Genomic DNA, 18,695 nt, shown 5'->3' with positions numbered 1-18,695 from the left:
TTACTGCGCTTGAGAAGTTTAATTTTAGTCCAACATTTATATCGTGGATTAAATTGATATATCATACATACACCAGTAGCCTCGGTTTTTACTAACAATCAAAGATCTCCCTTTTTCCGTTTATTTCGGGGTACCAGGCAAGGCTGTCCTCTTAGTCCATTATTATTTGATATTGCTTTAGAACCTTTGGCAATTGCTATTAGAGAATCACCTAACATTTTTGGCATTACTCGCGGGATGGATATACACAAGTTATCATTATACGCAGATGACTTGTTATTATACATTTCTGATCCTGAGAAATCCATTCCTGCAGTTATATCATTGTTGGCTCAGTTTAGTAATTTTTCTGGGTATAAATTAAATCTTAATAAGAGTGAATTGTTCCCCTTAAATAGACAGGTTCCAATTTATGGAAATTTACCTTTTAAATTAGTTAATGACTTTTTTTATACACTTAAGGATTAAAATCACAAAAAGCACAAGGAGTTATTCAAAGTTAATCTTTTTACCCTTAATTGATCAGATTAAATGTCTGTTCACTAAATGGTCACCACTGTCTTTATCTCTGATAGGTCGGATTAATGCTATTAAGATCATTATTTTACCCAAGTTCTTGTATATATTTCAAGTGGTACCAATTTTTATTTCAAGATCCTTTTTTGACAATGTTGATTCAAAAATCTCCTCATATATATGACAGAATAAAAATCCTAGATTTAGTAAAAGATATTTACAGAAGTCAAGGAAGGAAGGTAGATTGGCATTGCCTAATTTTAGATTTTATTATTGGGCAATAAATATTCATCATTTGAAATGTTGTTTAAAGGATTGGGATTTATCTTCTAGCCCTCATTGGGTAAATCTGGAAACTAAATCTGTACAAGAATTTTCATTGGGTTCTATTTTAGGGACTTCTCTTCCCTTTGCTCCTTCTAAATTGCATAAACGACTTGACAATCTGATATTTAAACACACATTACATATATGGTTTCAATTTCGGAATTTTTTTGGGTTGAATCAATTTGTTTTAACTATTCCTATTGTATCCAATTTCTTTTTTCATCCCTCTATTATGGACCAAGCTTATTCAGCTTGGAAGACTAAAGGTATACTATGATTTTCTGATTTATTTTTGGATAATTTTTTTATGTCTTTTGAACACTTATCTAATAAATATAATTTGCCTAGTTCTCATTTTTTTAGATATTTACAGATTAGGAATTTTTTAAACACTGTACTTCCTACCTTTCCAAATCTTGATTCTTCAGGTATTTGGGAAATTGTTAGAATTAAATCCTTTTCAGAAAGGTGTAATATCAAATGTTTACAATATAATTATAAAAATACATTCAGAGGCCTTTTATAAGATTAAAAATGATTGGGAAAGAGAATTTAACCTTACTATCCCTATTGAAAATTGGGATAAAATTCTTCAATTAGTTTATTTATCCTCTATATGTGCTAAACATTCATTGATACAGTTTAAAGTTGTGCACAGGGCTCATATGTCCAAGGATAAATTGGCTCGTTTTTATTCCCATATAAATCCTATATGTGACAGATGTCATTCTGAGATAGCTTCTTTAACACATATGTTTTGGTCATGTTCACTTTTGAAAAAATATTGGAAAGATATTTTTGATATTATTTCCAGGGTATTGAACATTGATTTACAACCTCATCCTATTACTGCAATCTTTGGTTTACCAATGATGGAGTCAATTCATTTATCATCTTCTGCTTGTTGGATGACTGCATTTCTTACATTAATGGCTAGAAGATCTATTTTGTTGAATTGGAAAGAAATTAATCCCCCTACCATATTTCATTGGTTTTCTCAAACTATGTTATGTCTAAATTTGGAAAACATTAGAAGTGTTGTATATAACCCTTCTATTAAATTTGAAAAGATTTGGAGGCCATTTATTCAATATTTTCACATGATGTAATTTGACCCTGTTCCAATCCTATTTGTTTTTCCGGTTTTGATTATATATATATATGAGAGGATTGGAGTTGGGGACACTGATGATTTTGATTCTTTTATAGATATTATAAACAGCCAATTTTTTTTTCTTCTTTTTCTGTTCCTTTTTTTATCTTTATTAGTTAGTGATTGGTTTGTTAGATTAGTTTTAAATAGGGTAATAATTTTTTTTCTCCTCTTTTCTGTTTTTTCTCAACATGATATAACTAGGTTTTTTTTGTTTCGTTTATATGATATTTGTATCATTCATGATTTGGGAAGACTTAACTATATTGTACTTATTGCTTGTGTATCCTTTTATGTTCATTTTAATTTTGTAAGTTTGTAATCCCACTATCTATGTATTAATCTTATCATGTTGATATTAATAAAAAGATTGAAAAAGAAAGGGTATGGACCAAATTGAGGATAAAGTTGTCAAATTTTATAATGTGATCTGGAAAATGAACCAGTGTTCAGCCGCATTACACTGTACCAGCACAATCCTTCCACTTGAGTCCATCCCGTTTGCCTGAATTTGAAACATCTACCTCTTTTCTCGCTACCACCATTGGGTAGGATGTACAGGGGTCCTGGACCCGTTTCACTCGCCTCAGCGCTGAACTGACTCCGCAGCTGTGGACTCACTTTTGGGGACTCTGCGACTCATGTTCCATGTATCATTTGCTTACATATTTTTATTATTTGCATCATTCATCATCTTTTGCACATTGGATGCTTGTTACTTTTCTTGTGTGTGGTTTGTTGTGGATTCTGTTGTGTTTCTTTGTTTTGTGGGTATCTGTAAGAAGATGAATCTCTAGATTTTTTTATGGTATACATAGATTGGTAATAAATTTACTTTGAACTTTGAACTAGGGAAGTGGCCAAGGTGATGGAATTGAACTCAGGCACTGTGAAGTGATACATTTTGGGAAATTAAACAAACACAACTTACACAATAGGGAACGAGGTGTGCAACTACATTGGTCCCTGAAAGTGGCAACACAGTTGGACGAAGTGGTGACCAAGGCAAATGCCATGCTTGCCTTCATTGAATGGGGCATTAAGTACTGTTGGGATGGCATGCTAGAGCTGTAAAGGACATTGACAAGACTTCACCTTGTCCAGAGGAAGAGTGTGATTAAATTAGAGAAGGTACAGAAAACATCCACAAAGACGTTGCTGGGACTGGAAGGTTTGGGTCATGAGTAGGCTGGGACTGTTTTCCCTGAAGTGAACTCTGCTGAGGGGTGACCTCAATTTAAAAATTAAGAGGAACAAAGGTATGGTGGATAATCACAGTCTTTATTGCAGAGCAGGGCCTTCAAAGTATGGACAAGTTCATGTACAGGAAAGCTTTAGAAGAATGTGGACCAAATGTAGGGAAATGGGTGAAGCTCAGGAAGACACTGCAGTCAGTATGGACGATTTGGGCCAAAACACCTGTACCCATAACCTGTAACTCTCTGACTCTGCAGCATCCTCTCTAAACTGGATCACACTTCTGAAATTTTAAATTCAGAATTCTATTTCATTGCAAATGTGTGACAGCTTATGGACTCAGTCAATCAGATTACACTTCAATTTCAAAGTTCAAAATTGAAAGTACATTGATTATCGAAGTATGTATGCTACATACAAACTCGAGACTCATTTTCCTACAGACAGCCAAAAACAAAAAAATACCAAATAGAACCCATTTAGAAAAAAACTGTCAAAACGTGCAAACCATAAAAGTAAGCAAATTGCATTCAGAACTGAAATTCATGAAAATGAGTCACAGACACAAAGCCACTCATCACTGCAGCCGATTTAGGAGCCAATTAATTGAAGGCCACAGACTCAGTTCAGGACAGAGATATATCAGCCTTGCAGAGCAGAAGTTGAACACTGGTGTTTCCCTCACCCTATGACAGGCATAATTGGAGTGTTTTACAAGAGTTTTGAATGTTTATTATCCTGTTCAGAATCATGAAATGCAGCAGCCTTGTTCGTATCTGTAAATTCACTCTTTCTAGTCCTTTCACTATTCGATAGGATTCAATGAGATAACTCTCCATCAAAGTCAAAGTAAAAATTTGTTATCAGGGTGCATACTTCTCACCACATATAACCCTGAGATTCTTTTTCTGCGGGCATACTTAGCAAATCTACAGAACAGTAACTGGAAACAGGATCAATGGAAAACAAACCATGCAAACTTTGACTTTGACATTACTGTCCCCAAACTTGGCCTCAAAGCCATCAATACTGTCATCCAAATCATTGACATGAAATGTGAAAAGAAGTGGTTCCAACACAGACCACTTTGGAAAATCTTGAGTCATTGACATCCAAACAAAAAGGCAGCATTTTGTTCACCCTGTTTGCCTCCTGCCAGTCATCCAATCTTCTAACCATTCTTGAATCTTTCCAGTACCACAGTGGCTTCTTCTTTAGCAGCCTCCAGTGTGGCATCTCATCAAAGGCCTTCTAGAATTCCAAGTAAACAGTATCCACTGACTCCTTTGTCTATCCTGCCTGTAATCTCCTCAAAGAATCTTAACTGACTTTTCAGGCAAGATTTTCCCTGTATGAAACCATTATTTAAGCATGTGCCTTAAAGTAACCCAAAACCTCATCCTTGATAATGGACTCCAACATCTTCACAACCACTGAAGTCAGGCTAACTAGTCTACAGTTCCCTTTCATTTGTCTTCCTCTATTGTTAAAGAGTGGAGGAACATTCCCAATTTTCCAGTCCTAGAAAACCATTCCAGAATCTAGTTATTCTTTAAAAAACACTTCTTATGCCTCCACAATCTCTTAAACTGCCTCTTTCAGAACCCTGGGGTGCATTCTATCTGGTCCAGGCAACCAATTGACCTTCAGACCTTTCAGCTTCCCAAGCACCTTCTCCTTAGTAGCAACTGCACTCACTTCAGCCCCCTGACATTCTCAAATTTCTTTCATACTGTTTGTGTCTTCTTCAGTATCCTTCCTTTTGTTTATATGATAGTGTCACTGTCTCACAACACGACACCCATTCTCACATCTTCAATTCAGAAGTCACAAGTGCAACTATGTTTGAGATGCTCCACATCTTCCAGAAGGAAGTGCCAGACTTAACTGTTCTCTGCACTTTATTTCTACCCCATGGAGGCTGCAATGTGTAGCTTCTACAAATGCAAAGATATTCCTTACCCTCACTAGAAGTATAAGAGCAGCAGTAACAAAGTAACAAAAAGAAATATTTAAATAAATCTTCCCTTGAAATTAGAACTTACTGGTGCCATTGATTTCTGTCACATAACTGCAGATCTCTCCGTTGTTGAAGACTGTCACGTTAACTATTCCACTGGATCTTGCTCCAAGCCGATTCGAGGCTCTGCAGTAATATTGATGGTGCTGGTGGTTGAAGGATTGACAATGCAGAGCCAGTTCTTTGCTGTCTGAGATCTTTGGATGCCCAGATGAGCTTTGTTCATACCATCTGTACTGAATGGGAAGGGATCCCTGGAAGGACTCACAGGAAACTGACACTGAGCCCCCGAGACATGAGACACTTGCTGATGACAGATATCGAACCACAGGAACAGACACAGGTTCTGTGGGAAGGAATTCAACAATCAGACACTGAATGAACATCTGAAAATCAAACTCTTCTTCTATCACTTTATTAGCTACACCTGTTCACCTAGTCATTAATGCAAATATCTAATTAGTCAATTATGTGGCAGCAACACAGTCCATAAAAGCATGCAGACATAGGCAAGACATTCAGTTGTTGTTTCAGCAAAACATCAGAATGGGGAGGAAATGTGATCCTAGTGACTTTGACAATGGAATAATAGTTGGTGCCAGATGAGGAGGTTTCAGTATCTCAGAAACTGTTGATCTCCTCAGATGTTCATGCACAACAGTCTCCAGAGTTTACACAGAATGGTGCAAAAACAAAATGTGAGCAGCAATTCTGTGAGCAAAAATGCCCTCTTAATGAGAGAGGTCAGAGGAGAATGGCCAGACTGGTTCAAGCTGACAGAAAGATGACAGGAATTCAAATAACCATGCGTTATGACAATGGTGTGCAAAAGAGCATCTGAACCTTGAAGTGAGTGGGTCACAGTAGCAGAAGACCAGGAATATACACTCAGTGGCCTATTTAATAGTTATGGGAGATACCTAGTAAAGTGGCCACTGAGTGCTTAAAGGCAGCAACTTGTGAGATACCCGTCACATGTTCAGTGGTTTTCATGAAAAAAAAATGACTTGCCGTAGAGAGAGAAACTTTTGGCACTGATATTAATGCAAAGGTAGTGAGGGATGGACAGGGTCTGGACAAAGATCTTGGAAACTGTGCTGAGGCTGAGCAGGAGGAGGAGTTTGTTGTTCTTCAGACACATCCACGAGATGGGCTTTTCTCCATTCTACAAGCTTAACCCTGGGATCGGCAGGTCGTCACTTCCCAGGACATCTAATGCTCTGACCCTTCCCAGAGGAAACATGGATGAGACATTTATTTCACTGAAGGCTCAAAGTCAATCACTGAGAAACCTACCTTCAGATACTTGTAGATGTAAATTAAATCTCGTATCAAAACCTGATTCTGAAATTCCACAGCTGTACCATCCTGTATCTCCAGAGTGAAGATCCTCCATAGTAACAGTAAATATTCTCCATTCCGTGTTATCTGTGATTGACATTCGTCCACTCCGTCCGCGTTGTCCATTTGTTTCCACTAAAACTGAACATAGTGGAGTCCATCCTTTGCACCAATACTTTGTGTATGAGCTGTACGTGGCTTTATAGTGACAACTGATTGTGAACGCTCTTCCCACAACTCCTCTTACATATTTCTCTGCCCACAATGCACCTGAAACTGAGGGAGGCATTTTCAGATTTGAGGGGAAAGAAACAATTAATGCAAACTAATATTTTTGAACATGACGATAAAAACCCGTCCAGGTCACATCCAGCATGTGTTGCCATGGCCAATGACTTTAGTGTGAAGTGCTGACAGTGCTCTTACTGTGTCAGCTGTGTCAGTGCCCTCTCCCCTGTGTCAGTACATTGTGGGTTCACTTCCCACTCCAGAGTCCTGAGCAGAAACCCAGGGCTGACCTTCCACTGCAGTACTGAGGGAGAGCGGCAATATTAAACTTCCAATGACCTCCTATCACCCTTTCAAATGTACACAAAGTTCCCAACGAATTAACTTGGGATGCTCCCAGATTTTTGTGTGTGTGTCTCAGATTCCAGGAAATTGGAACTGGAGGCGGAGCCTAACAGCAACTCCTTTGCTTGCATCTTCGGAAACAGCTCTATTTCTATCTTTGATAGCTCTTTTTTTCCCTCTCAAGATTCTTTTGAAGTCCCTGACCTGAAGTTACACGCTCAATTCGGTTCTCGGCGGAAATGGGACCCGCTTTCGGGGCCTCATGACTAGTCGCTTTTCGATATGCCAAGGATGCAGGCCTGGGAGACCAGTGCACCTTCAAGGTGCCGGATATTCATAACTCTGGCGGGCGGATTCAAGGCTGGTGTGTCAAGATCGTATGTGGCGAACTGACTGCAGCCTTTGTGCCCAGGGGCCCAACTTCTTTGGGCACAGGGCTTGGAAAATGCAACACAACAGACTTTTAACACCATAAATCAGCGATTCATATAACCATATAACTATATAACAATTACAGCATGGAAACAGGCCATCTCGGCTCTTCTAGTCCATGCCGAACGCTTACTCCCACCTAGTCCCACCGATTTGCACTCAGCCTAGAACCCTCCATTCCTTTCCTGTCCATATACCTATCCATTCACTTTGTTATGTCTCCCTTCTACCTGTGAAATGGGGACACCTCTTTTCCCTTATTAGGGAGAGAGAGGGCCTGTGATATGTCAAATTACCGGTAACGAATAGTCTTTGGGGAACTTCAAGTCTGTGTCTTTATTGATGCTTTGCTGCACGCTTGAGTTCTCAGTGGGGGTTGGTGATGCTTTTTTGTTGGTGGTGGGGTCATTGCTTTACTGCTGTTTATGAGTGGGGGGAGTTGGGGGGGGTCCTTGGGGTTCTAACATTTAATTGTCATTCGTTCTTTGAGACACTCCTCTGTTTTTGTGGATGTTTGCTCAGGAAAAGTATTTCAGGATGTACATGGTATACATTTCTTTGATATTAAATGTACCTATTGAAACCTACTGAGATGGGGTGGGTAAAATCATTTGAGATCATGTTGCAATTCTTGCCATTAGGCCGGTGTCCTGATTTACTCCTCATTAAGTCTAAAACTGGACCCTCTGATTCTGATGGAAGTTTTATATTTTGTACCTATCAAGTATTTCTCTGTGTAATTAGTAGGTGGTGCAACAATGGTCATTAGTACTTTAGTGTCTAGAAATCCAGGTGCAATTTCAATTTCTGTAAGACTACATTGAAAGTTTATATAGATAATTTATTAATTATTTCTGAATTAAAAACACACATAATGATAATGATCAACTACCAGACTGTCAAAATCCCATCTGGATTGGAAAGGCCTTTCAGGATAGAAATCTCTCATCCCTACCCATCCTGGTTTACCGTTGACTCCAGTTCTAGTAATGTTCTTTACTAATTGCCCCACTGAAATGGCCCAGGAATGACAGTGATTTCAAGACAATAACGTCAATTGTCATACTGATCCCTGCAGAGTGAGAACAGTTTCCAGAAATGGGAGACCTGATGTTCTTGCTTAACAGCCACCAGGAGATTTCTCCACCTGGACATATTCTCCCCCGACTGACTTCACACTATTCTCCTTTTCTCCTCATCTGCTTCCACCTCTCACCCACTCAAAACTCCATCCCCTTCCCTCTCCATTCTATTTGCCCACTGTGCTTCAGCCCTCCTCAATCCCTGACCACCTAGTGGACCCAGTCTCACACCTCCCCCTCTCCTATTTACATGATCTCCCTCTCCACTTACACTTGATGCAGAGTCTCGAACCGAACCATTGATGTTTCCCCTCCCTCTGACACAAGCTGCTTGACCTATTGAGTTCCTCCAAGAGTGAACTATGAACTCCAGTTTCTGACAGCTTTAGTGCCTACAGGTATTCAAGTACTGTTCTGAAAATGGTCCACGACTTCCAAACCAAAACCGATTGTACGAATGTCCAGTGCAGTTTGTTACTCACCAGGTAGGAAACCAATCAGAAGAAATGAGGTCCACATCATTTTATTCGCGGAGACCCAGCCAGGACCTATTTGTCCTCAGAGAGAAACAAAAATGGGGAAGAAAGCAACAGGGAGTTTGATCAAAAACCACAACTGGAGTGTGGGAAGTGACAATCTGCAAAGCTTTTAGCTATATTTAGCAAGAGAGAAACATTTAAACAATTCCCAGAGATTAAATTAAATGGTGAGAAGAGCTAAAATATTCGGATCAGAAAATATATCAACAGGATGAGCTGCAACGTAAAAAGCAGACAAAATTGAAAAGGGTGAATACAGGACTGAAGGTGTTATATCTGAATGTATGCAGTATATCAAATTAGGTAGATGATCTTGCAGCACAGTTGCAGATTGGTAGGTGTGATGTTGTAGGCTTCACCGAATCATGCTGAGAAAAGATTTTAGCTGGCAGTTGAATGTCCAAGGATACACATTGTATCAAAAGGACAGGCAGGAAGGAAGATAGGGTGGGGTGGCTTTATTGGTAAAACATGAAATCAAATCATTAGAAATAGGTGACATATGGTTGGACAGTCCTGAATCAATTGTGGATACAGTTAAGGAACTGCAAAGGCAAAAAGACCCTGATGGGAGTTGTATACAGACCCCCAAACAGTAGTAAGGATGTGGTCTGCAAGTTACAACAGGAGATAGAAAATGCATGTCAAAAGAGCTGGAGGAACTGAGCAGGCCAGGCAGCATCAGTGGGCTCAAAATATTGACTGCACTTTTTTCCATAGATGCTGCCTGGTCTGTTGAGTTCTTCCAGTGTTTTGGGCGTGTTGCTCAGATTTTCAGCATCTACAAATTTTCTCGTGAATGTTACACCAGTCATGGGAGACTTCAATGTGCAGGTAGATTGGGAAAATCAGATTAGTGCTGGATTCCAGGATAGGGAATTTCTAGAGTGCCTATGAGATGTCTTTTTAGAGCAGCTTGTGGCTAAGCTTATTAGGGGATCAGCTATTCTGGATTGGGTGTCGTGCAATGAATTAGGATTTATTTGAGAGCTGAAGGTAAAAGAACCCTAAGAAAAACTGATCATAATATTGTGACACTGCCCCTGAATTTCTGATGACCAGCACTATTGATTGCTCTTGTTTTAAAATGTTTTTATGTGATTATGGTGGGAAGTTCCAGTTCATTTATTGTTACATTTTAGCTTGGATTATACAGTTATTTGCTTGTGTATTTGTGGGTCACCCTAACTGTAACGGGGGTGTGTGATGGTTACCTCCCCTGTCTGTATGAGACTGGTTGGGTTCACTTTCCAGATCATGGCTATTTTGTGGTTATCAAAATATAATGGTAATTGAGTTCAATGAGTTTCCTCGCCTGTCATTGTGGACCAAACGTTCGCCACATTGGTGTCAGGAGTGGGATGCAAAATTGACGACAAGATTGAAGAGCTACGATATTGTATAGAGTGCCTTAAGACATGGGTAATATGTCCAGGACCGAGCAGTATGCCTGCTCCATACCGGGCTCATGAGACGAGACCCGAAGGAGGACCTGGGAACTGAGGTTCATGCCTTCCCAGGGAGCCCCGATGGAGAGAGCGTACCAGGATCTCCAACCCGGGGGACACGGCGGAGTGCATCACCCACCTCTGTCATGATCCGCACCAGGGAATGCAAGACGTCGTAGCTACGGGAGGATGGGCATGATGGCAGATGCTGCCGGAGCGAGAGGAAGACCAAAGGGCATCAACCATTCACGCCACAAGATCAACCCTGGAGCTCCCAGACACAACAGTCCAGCCGCCTGGAGCAAGTCAAACTTGCCACATGGTACAACAGGTAGAGCCCACCGAGATGGCGGTGCACCTTGCCCTGGCTCTGGAGGGGTTGTCCCTGTAAGCCCTCATCGACCTAACACTGGCTGAGCAGCGTGACTACCGGGTCCTTGTATCAGTGCTGGAGCGCCGTTTCGAGTAATGAGGGAAGAACTGTGCTGCAGACAGCGCCGTGTTGGAGAAAGCTTGGGGGCCCTTGCAGCAGATCACTGCCACTCTACTGGGCAAGGCTACCGCCAGTTCCCTCCTGCAGCCCAGGAAGAGCTTGCCTTCTTCACTTCTGTAAACGTGCGGACGTCAGAGCGCCTTCAGCAGCATGTTCGCCCAACATCGGCAGCGTCGCTGGCCGGGGCAGAGAGGGCAGAAGCAATTTTAGACATCCCTTTTGAATAGAGATGAGGAAGTAGGAAGTAGGTGGGATGTAGAAGGAGCTTTTCATGCAAACTCAGCACACAGTACTCCACTTCATTCCCTCTCTGAAGGCTGTGCCCACTCTTTGAAGTAACTTTTAGAGCTCACCTCTTCTGAATTATTTTCCCTCCGTTGGTGCAATTTCAAGAGCTCTGATGGGATTTCACTTTGCTTTAGTTAGATGTGAGGGGAAAACCTACTGAATGGAATTACCCATTCACAATGGGTAAAAGCCACATTGGATCTGATCTTAAACCAACTCAACTCCATTTTGATAGGAAATGGTCTGTGTAAGTAGAGAACCTCTGTTGTTTCTATTTCTCATAGAATTATAGGGCATAGTAAACAGACAGGTCACACTTGTCTAAGGAGAAGACATTTTTATCTTACCTATCTCACCTCCATACCCTAACTCGGCATAACTTTGCATAGATTCTCAGTTGCTTGCTTCGCAATATCCCTGTTCAACTGGTTAGATCTTTCAACGTTACTCAAAGAGTGATCTATCCAGAGTCATGCTGTGCGATTCCCTGGGCCAGATGAAGTCTGAGAGAGCTTCAGTACAAAGGATAACAATTCTCACAGGTCACACTTGTTGGAGAAATAATACAGAATCAGGTTTAATATCACTGGCATATTGTATGTCCTGAAATTATTTGTATCGGCACCATCTAAAGTTTAATTAAACAATGTTAATTGTTCAACTGCCTGAACTGCTGAGATCCCCCAGCATTTTGTGTGTGTTGTTTTATTGTTCAGCCTTGATTTCATTGTAGTGTGAGGGCTGAGGTGATCCAAGAATGTGGCTGATTTATATATTTATATTGTCCTGAATTATTGTTGCTGACTTTGCAATTATCTATAAACACTTAATTTCACATTGTATAGAAATGGATAAATGATAAAATAATTCAGTACAGACAGAGAGCTTTTGTTACTTTGGGTTTGTTACATTTGTTTTAGGGGAAAACAGTGCAGTATATTAGCTGTGAATGTATATCTGCTTAAACTCTGTACTTTGTAGAGTATGAGTGCTGTCACTGCTGTCATCTGTGTAATGTTTATCCTCAGCGAAGGATGTGGTCAGAATTTCTGTCTTTATTTATCTGACCAAACAGAATATAGAGAAGTACCAATAGATGCTATATGTAAACAAATTGTTCCACCCTCTTCCTGTATTGCCCCAACACTCCTTGGAAAGCTTCTCAACAACCATGGGTCAATATGCTGATGAGAACAAGTGCAGAGATGCAATAAATCTTCAGATAAGCATTTCTGTTTCAGCAAGATCTCTGAACAACAATAACAATTCAATGAAGAAAAGATTTTTGGACCTTTGTGTTTAAAATTAATCCCAATCCTGTGCACAGCTGTAAATGTGATCATAAAACGTTTTCCTGTAGGTTGTTGGGAAGACATCCAAGAACTGAGGCTTTAGAAGGTATTAGTCAGACTGCACTTGCAATGTATTGAACAGTTTAGGAATCCCTATCTACGAAAGGATGTGCTGTATTTGGAGGAGATTCATGGGAATGATCCCAGGAATGAAAAATATTGAGTTTAGAAGTATGAGGGGGAAATTTCATTGAAACCTCTTGAATAGTGAAAGGCCTGGATGGAGTGTATGAGGAGACGACATTTCCTATCGTGGAGGAGTTTCGGACAAGAGGGCACAGCGTCATACGATAACCCTTTTGAACAGAGATGAGGAGGAATTTGTTTGGTCAGAGAGTGATGAACCTGTGGAATTCATTGAAAAAGACGGCTGTGGAGGCTACATCATTGTGAATATTTGAAGTGGATGTTGCTGATTCTCGATTGGTAAGGGTGTCGAAATCTATGCGGAGAATGGGGCTGAGGTGGATAATAAATCAGCCATTATAGAATGGTGGCACAGATTGATGGGCTGAATGGTCATTATGTTCTTGGATTATCGTCTTCTGGTCTTAAGTGATGAAATAATACAGGAAGAGGATGGAACAATTTGTTTACATCAGACATCCATTGGCACCTCCTTAAAGTCTGATTTATAAGTCAAGTAAAGAGCACAGAAGTTCTAAGCATATCCACTGAGAATTTCTTTGGGATGTCCTTAGAAAAGGAATGGGCCTCTTTCAGAATCAGAATCAGGTTTGTTTTCACTGTCTTCTGATGTGAAATTTGCTGTTTTGCCACAGAAAAAAAAAACGAGCAAGTTCTTTCCCTCAGACTAGTAATGAGCTTGGGTTTATCAAGTCCAGATTCACAAGTGGGACCACTGTAACTGGAATTATCTCGGGCTAATCAACAGCCAGACCTAACCTGTAGAAGTCAAGAGCTCCAAACAGCCTCTTTTTGCTTCACATCCTCACACAGCAGGTGAGGGATATCGTGCCATATTCCTCCTTGTCAGTGAGGCACTTCAAAGTTCAAAATCAAATTAAATTTATTATCAAAAGACTTGTATGTCACTATATACCGTGCTACCACGACTGTAGTTACAATAATGCAGTTCACCTGTTTTACTTCCAAGACATTTTATTCTATGTATGTACATTTATGGGTTACAGGCACATGTTAGTACTGAGAAAAGTTACACTGTCTGTTACAGGTTTACAAACTGATAACCAATGTAAACTACAATAATTTGCAGCTCACTCATTTTAATCAGCACTCAACTTTTATTTCTCTTGTTTATTCTCCTTTAGGATATTTGTGCATTGATTGGGAATCATCATGCTTGTGTCTCTTTCTCTATTTATTCACTATGCATTATGATAGGTCAGTAAACTTGCACCTTATCAAAGTTCAAAAAGTTTATGATAAATTTATTATCAATGTACATATATGTTACTATATCCTACACTGAGATTCATTTTCTTGCAGATATTCACAGTAGAACAAAGAAATATAATAGAGTCAATGAAAAACTACACAAAGAATTACAACCAATGTGCAAAAGAAGACAAATTGCAAATAAAAATAATAATTTTAGGAAATGAATAAGACTGATAACATGAGTTATAGAGACCTTGAAATTGTGTCTGCAGGTTGTCTAGTCAGTTGAGGTGACTGATTCGGGAGCATGATGGTTTAAGGTTGATAAATGTACCTGATGATGTGATGTGGGACCAAAGGCTCCTTTACTTCCTTCCTGATGGCAACAGTGAGAAGAAAACATAGCCTAGATGGTGGAGTAGTTTTTACCTGAAGCTGCACCAGCAAATGATGAGGAACTATTGCGTACTTGCTCTTGTGGAAACGTAGCTCGGGACAACATCCCCTGCACCATCAGACTTCCGACCATGCCACCCAGGGATTTGGACAAATATTATTATTAATTACGTTTCTGAATGTATGTGCTATCTTAACCATATGTGCCATGTGGTGTGCTGTGTGTTACTGTGTTCTGAAGCTCAGGACATCCAAGGTGGTAATCTCCGGATTACACCCGGTGCCACGGACTACTGAAAGTCAGAACAGGAAGATAGCACAAGGGGTTTAGGTGGGGTGGAGTTTGTTAGGTGTATTCAGGAAGTTTTCCTGATGCCATACATAGATAAGTCAACTAGAGGAGAGGCTGTACTTGAACTGGTATTGGGAAATGAACCTGGTCAGGTGTCAGATCTCTCAGTGGAAGAGCATTTTGGAGGTAGTGATGGCAACTCTTTCTCCTTTACCTTAGCACTAGAAAGGGATAGGAGCAGACTGTTTAGGAAAACATTTAATTGGGGTAGGGGAGAATATGCTTCTTTTAGGCAGGAATTTGTTGGGAACAAATGTTCTCAGGAAAATGCATGGTAGATGTCCATGGGGTTGTTCCACTCAGGAAAGGATGGTAGGGTAAAATAACCATGTCGTATAAAAGATGCAGAAAATCTAGTTAAGAAAAGAAACACTTACAAAAGGTTCAAGAAACTAGATACTTTTAGAGCTCTAGGAAATTAGAAGGGTGCCAGGAAGGAGTAGAAGAATGAACTAGAAAGAAAGAGCTAGAAGAAGACATGAGAAGGCTTTGGTGAGTAGGATTAAGGAAAACCTCAAGGCATTCTACAAGTATGTGAAGAGCAAGTGGATGAGTCATGTGAGAATAGGACCAATTAGGAGCGATAGTGGAATCATGTGCATGGAGCTGATGGAAATAGCAGAGGAACTTAATGAATACTTTGCTTCAGTATTCACCAGTGAAATGGTTCTTAGCAATTGTGGGGATTACTTTCACTGGACTGAAATGCTTGAGTGTATAGACATTAAAAAAGAGGATGTGCTGGAGCTTTTGATTGTATTGAGTTCAATAAGTCACTGGGACCGAACGAGAAATACCCCAGGCTACAGTGGGAAGCAAGGGAGGAGATTGCTGAGCCTCTGGAATCATCAACATGGACGGGAAAATTACCAGAGGATTGGAAGGTTGCAAACATTGTGCCCTTGTTCAAGAAAGGGAGTAGAGATAACCCAGGAAGTTATAGATCAGTGAGTCTTACTTCAATGGTGGGCAAGTTGTTGGGGAAGATCCTGAAGGGCAGTATTTAGGAACATTTGGAAAGACAATCTGATTAGAGATAGTCAGCATGCCTTTGTCAAGGGCAAGTCAGAACTAACGAACCTGATTGAATTCTTTGAGGATGTAACAAACATATTGATGAAGATAGAGTTGTGGATGTAGTGTATATGGATTTCAGTAAGGCACTTGATAAGGTTCCCCATGCAAGGCTTATTCAGAAAGTATTGAGGTATGGGATCTAAGGAGACCTTGCTTTGTGGATCCAGAACTGGCTTGCTCACAGATGGCAAAGGGTGGTTGTAGATGGTTCTTATTCTGCATGGAGGATGGTGACCAGTGGTGTTCCACAAGGATCTGTTCTGGGACCCCGCCTCTTCGTGTTTTTTCATAAATGACCAGGATGAGGAAGTAGAAGGGTAGGTTAGTAAGTTTGCTGAAGACTGAAAAGTTGGGGGAGCTGTGGATAGTCTGGAGGGTTGTCAAAGGTTAGAGCGCAACATTGATTGGATGCAGAACTGGGCTGAGGAGTGGCAGATGGAATTCAGCCCAGAAAAGTGTGAAGTGATTTATTTCGGAAGATCAAATTTGAAAACAGAAATTAATATTAATGGTAAGACTCTTGCCAGTGTGGAGGATCAGTGAGGTCTTGGAGTCCATGTCCATAGGACATTCAAAGCAGCTGCGCAGGTTGACAGTGTTGTCAAGAAGGTGTATGGTGTGTTGGCCTTCATCAACTGTAGGGTTGAGTTCCAGAGCCATGAGGTAATGTTACAGTTAGACCCAGTTTGGAATACTGTGTTCAGCTCTGGTCACCTCACTACAGGAAGGATGTGGATACTATGGAGAGAGTGCAGAGGAGATTTATGAGGATGTTGTCTGGATTGGGGAGCATGCCTTTTGAGAATAGGTTGAGTGAACTTGGCCTTTTCTCCTTGTAGTGATGGAGGATGAGAGGTGGACTGATGGAGGTGTAGAAGATGATGAAAGTCATTGATCATGTGGATAGCCAGAGGCATTTTCCCAGGGCTGAAATGGCTAACACAAGAGAGCATAGTTTTGAGGTGCTTTGAAGTGGGGACAAGCGAGATGTCAGGGGTAAGATTTTTTACACAGAGGGTGGTGGGTGCATGGAATGCACCGCCAGTGACAGTGGTGCAAGTGGATCCAATCGGGTCTTTTAAGAGGGTCAGATAGGTACATGGAGCTTAAAAAAAATAGAGGGCTATGTGGTAGAGAAAGTCTAGGCAGTTTCTAGAGTAGGTTACATGGTCGGCACAACTTTCTGGGCCAAAGGGCCTGTAAGGTGCTGTAGGTAACTAGTTCTGTTATTTGTAGAAACACACACAAAATGCTGGAAGAACTCAGTAGGCCAACCAACATCAATGGAAAAGAGTATATTCGACATTTCATATAGAACAGTATAGCACAGTATGGACCTTTGGCACACAATATTGAAACAATCTATATTCCATGATCAATCTATTCCTTCCTTTCTGCATAGCCTGTAACACTCTATTCTTCATACATATATGTGTGCCTATCAGTGAGCCTCTTAAATATCCCTATGATATCAGCCTCTACTCCAATGCCGGCAGAGCATTCCAGGGATGCATCACTCTGCGTAAAAAGAACTTACCTCTTATATCCCCCTAAACTTCCTTCCACTCACTTTAAATGGGTGTCATTTGATATTGGTCATTGTCACCATGGGAAAGAGGTGCTGGCTGTCCACTCAATCTATGCCTTATACTCCACAATACTCCAAGAGTGATCGAACCAGAGTTTCATCGAGTTTTAACATTACCTCACAGCTCTTGAACTCAATCCCTTTGACCAGAGAAGTTCAGCACATCATAACCTTCTTTGATGCCCTTTCAACTTGTGTGGAAACTTTTAGGAATCTACATACTTGGACCCCAATATCCCTCTGTACCTCTACATTGCTCAGAGTTCTGCCATTAACCTTGTAATCTGCCTTCACGTTTGATCATCCAAGGTATATTGCTTCACCTTGTTCTGTATTAAACTCCATCTACCACTTCTACATCCCGCAGAACATCCTGTCTATTTCCTACAGCAACTTATGATAACCTTCTATACCATGAACAACACTGACAATCTTCATGTCATATGAAAACATATGCACATACAGGACTGTGTAAAAGTTATAGGCATATGTAAAAATATTCTGTAATGTGAAGATGCTTTCAAAAGTAATGAAGTATTAAGTTTCTAAATATCAATTATTTACTATCAGTAAAGATCAATAAAGAGTAAAAAACTAAATCAAATCAATATTTGCTTTGACCACACTTTGCCTTTAAAACTGCATCAATTCAGTTCAGTACACAGTTGTGCAGCTTTATAAGAAAATCAGCTTGTTGGTTGTTCCAAGCAACTTGGGGAACTTGCCATAGTTCTGCAGAATTTAGCTGTCTCATTTGTTTCTGACTCTCCAGGTAATCCCAGATATCCTCAATGATGTTGAGATCAGGGCTTGGTAGAGGCCATACCATCTGAAATCATAAAAACCTAGGGTGCCTAAGGCTTCCGTACAGTACTGTACATCGGACTTTTGAATTAAGTGACATTACAGAGGCTTGTTTGGATGTAGACATGTCCATAAGTCAGGTGTTCATAACCTGGGAATGACCTGGGCAGTCTTTTATCTTGCATGGGGAAAATCAAGCTGGTGCTGGATTCCAGGAGGGAAAATTTCTACAGTGCCTTCCAGATGGCTATTTCCCTTTGCTTGTGATTGAGCCTCTAGGGGATCAGCTTTTAGGGACTGGGTGCTGTGCAATGAACCAGAATTGATTAGAGACCTTAAGGTCAAAGAGCCCTCA

At 40.4% G+C, this 18,695-nt stretch overlaps 1 protein-coding gene across 1 annotated transcript in view; it reads right to left on the bottom strand.

Annotated features, from left to right (window-relative positions):
- Positions 1 to 18,695, bottom strand: part of LOC140717283 (polymeric immunoglobulin receptor-like) — a 63,197-nt gene that overhangs the window by 14,620 nt on the left and 29,882 nt on the right. The window contains exons 3-5 of the mRNA XM_073030719.1: positions 9,124 to 9,189; positions 6,510 to 6,830; positions 5,239 to 5,559 (exon numbers count right to left, since the gene is read on the bottom strand). Of these exons, the coding sequence (XP_072886820.1) occupies positions 5,239 to 5,559; positions 6,510 to 6,830; positions 9,124 to 9,189 (708 nt within the window). The remainder of the gene's footprint in view (positions 1 to 5,238; positions 5,560 to 6,509; positions 6,831 to 9,123; positions 9,190 to 18,695) is intronic.

This window comes from Hemitrygon akajei, chromosome 27, assembly GCF_048418815.1.
Source record: "Hemitrygon akajei chromosome 27, sHemAka1.3, whole genome shotgun sequence".
Taxonomy (NCBI): Eukaryota; Metazoa; Chordata; class Chondrichthyes; order Myliobatiformes; family Dasyatidae; genus Hemitrygon; species Hemitrygon akajei.
Note: the sequence above shows the minus strand (reverse complement) of the source record. Positions and strands in the feature narration are given on the sequence as shown.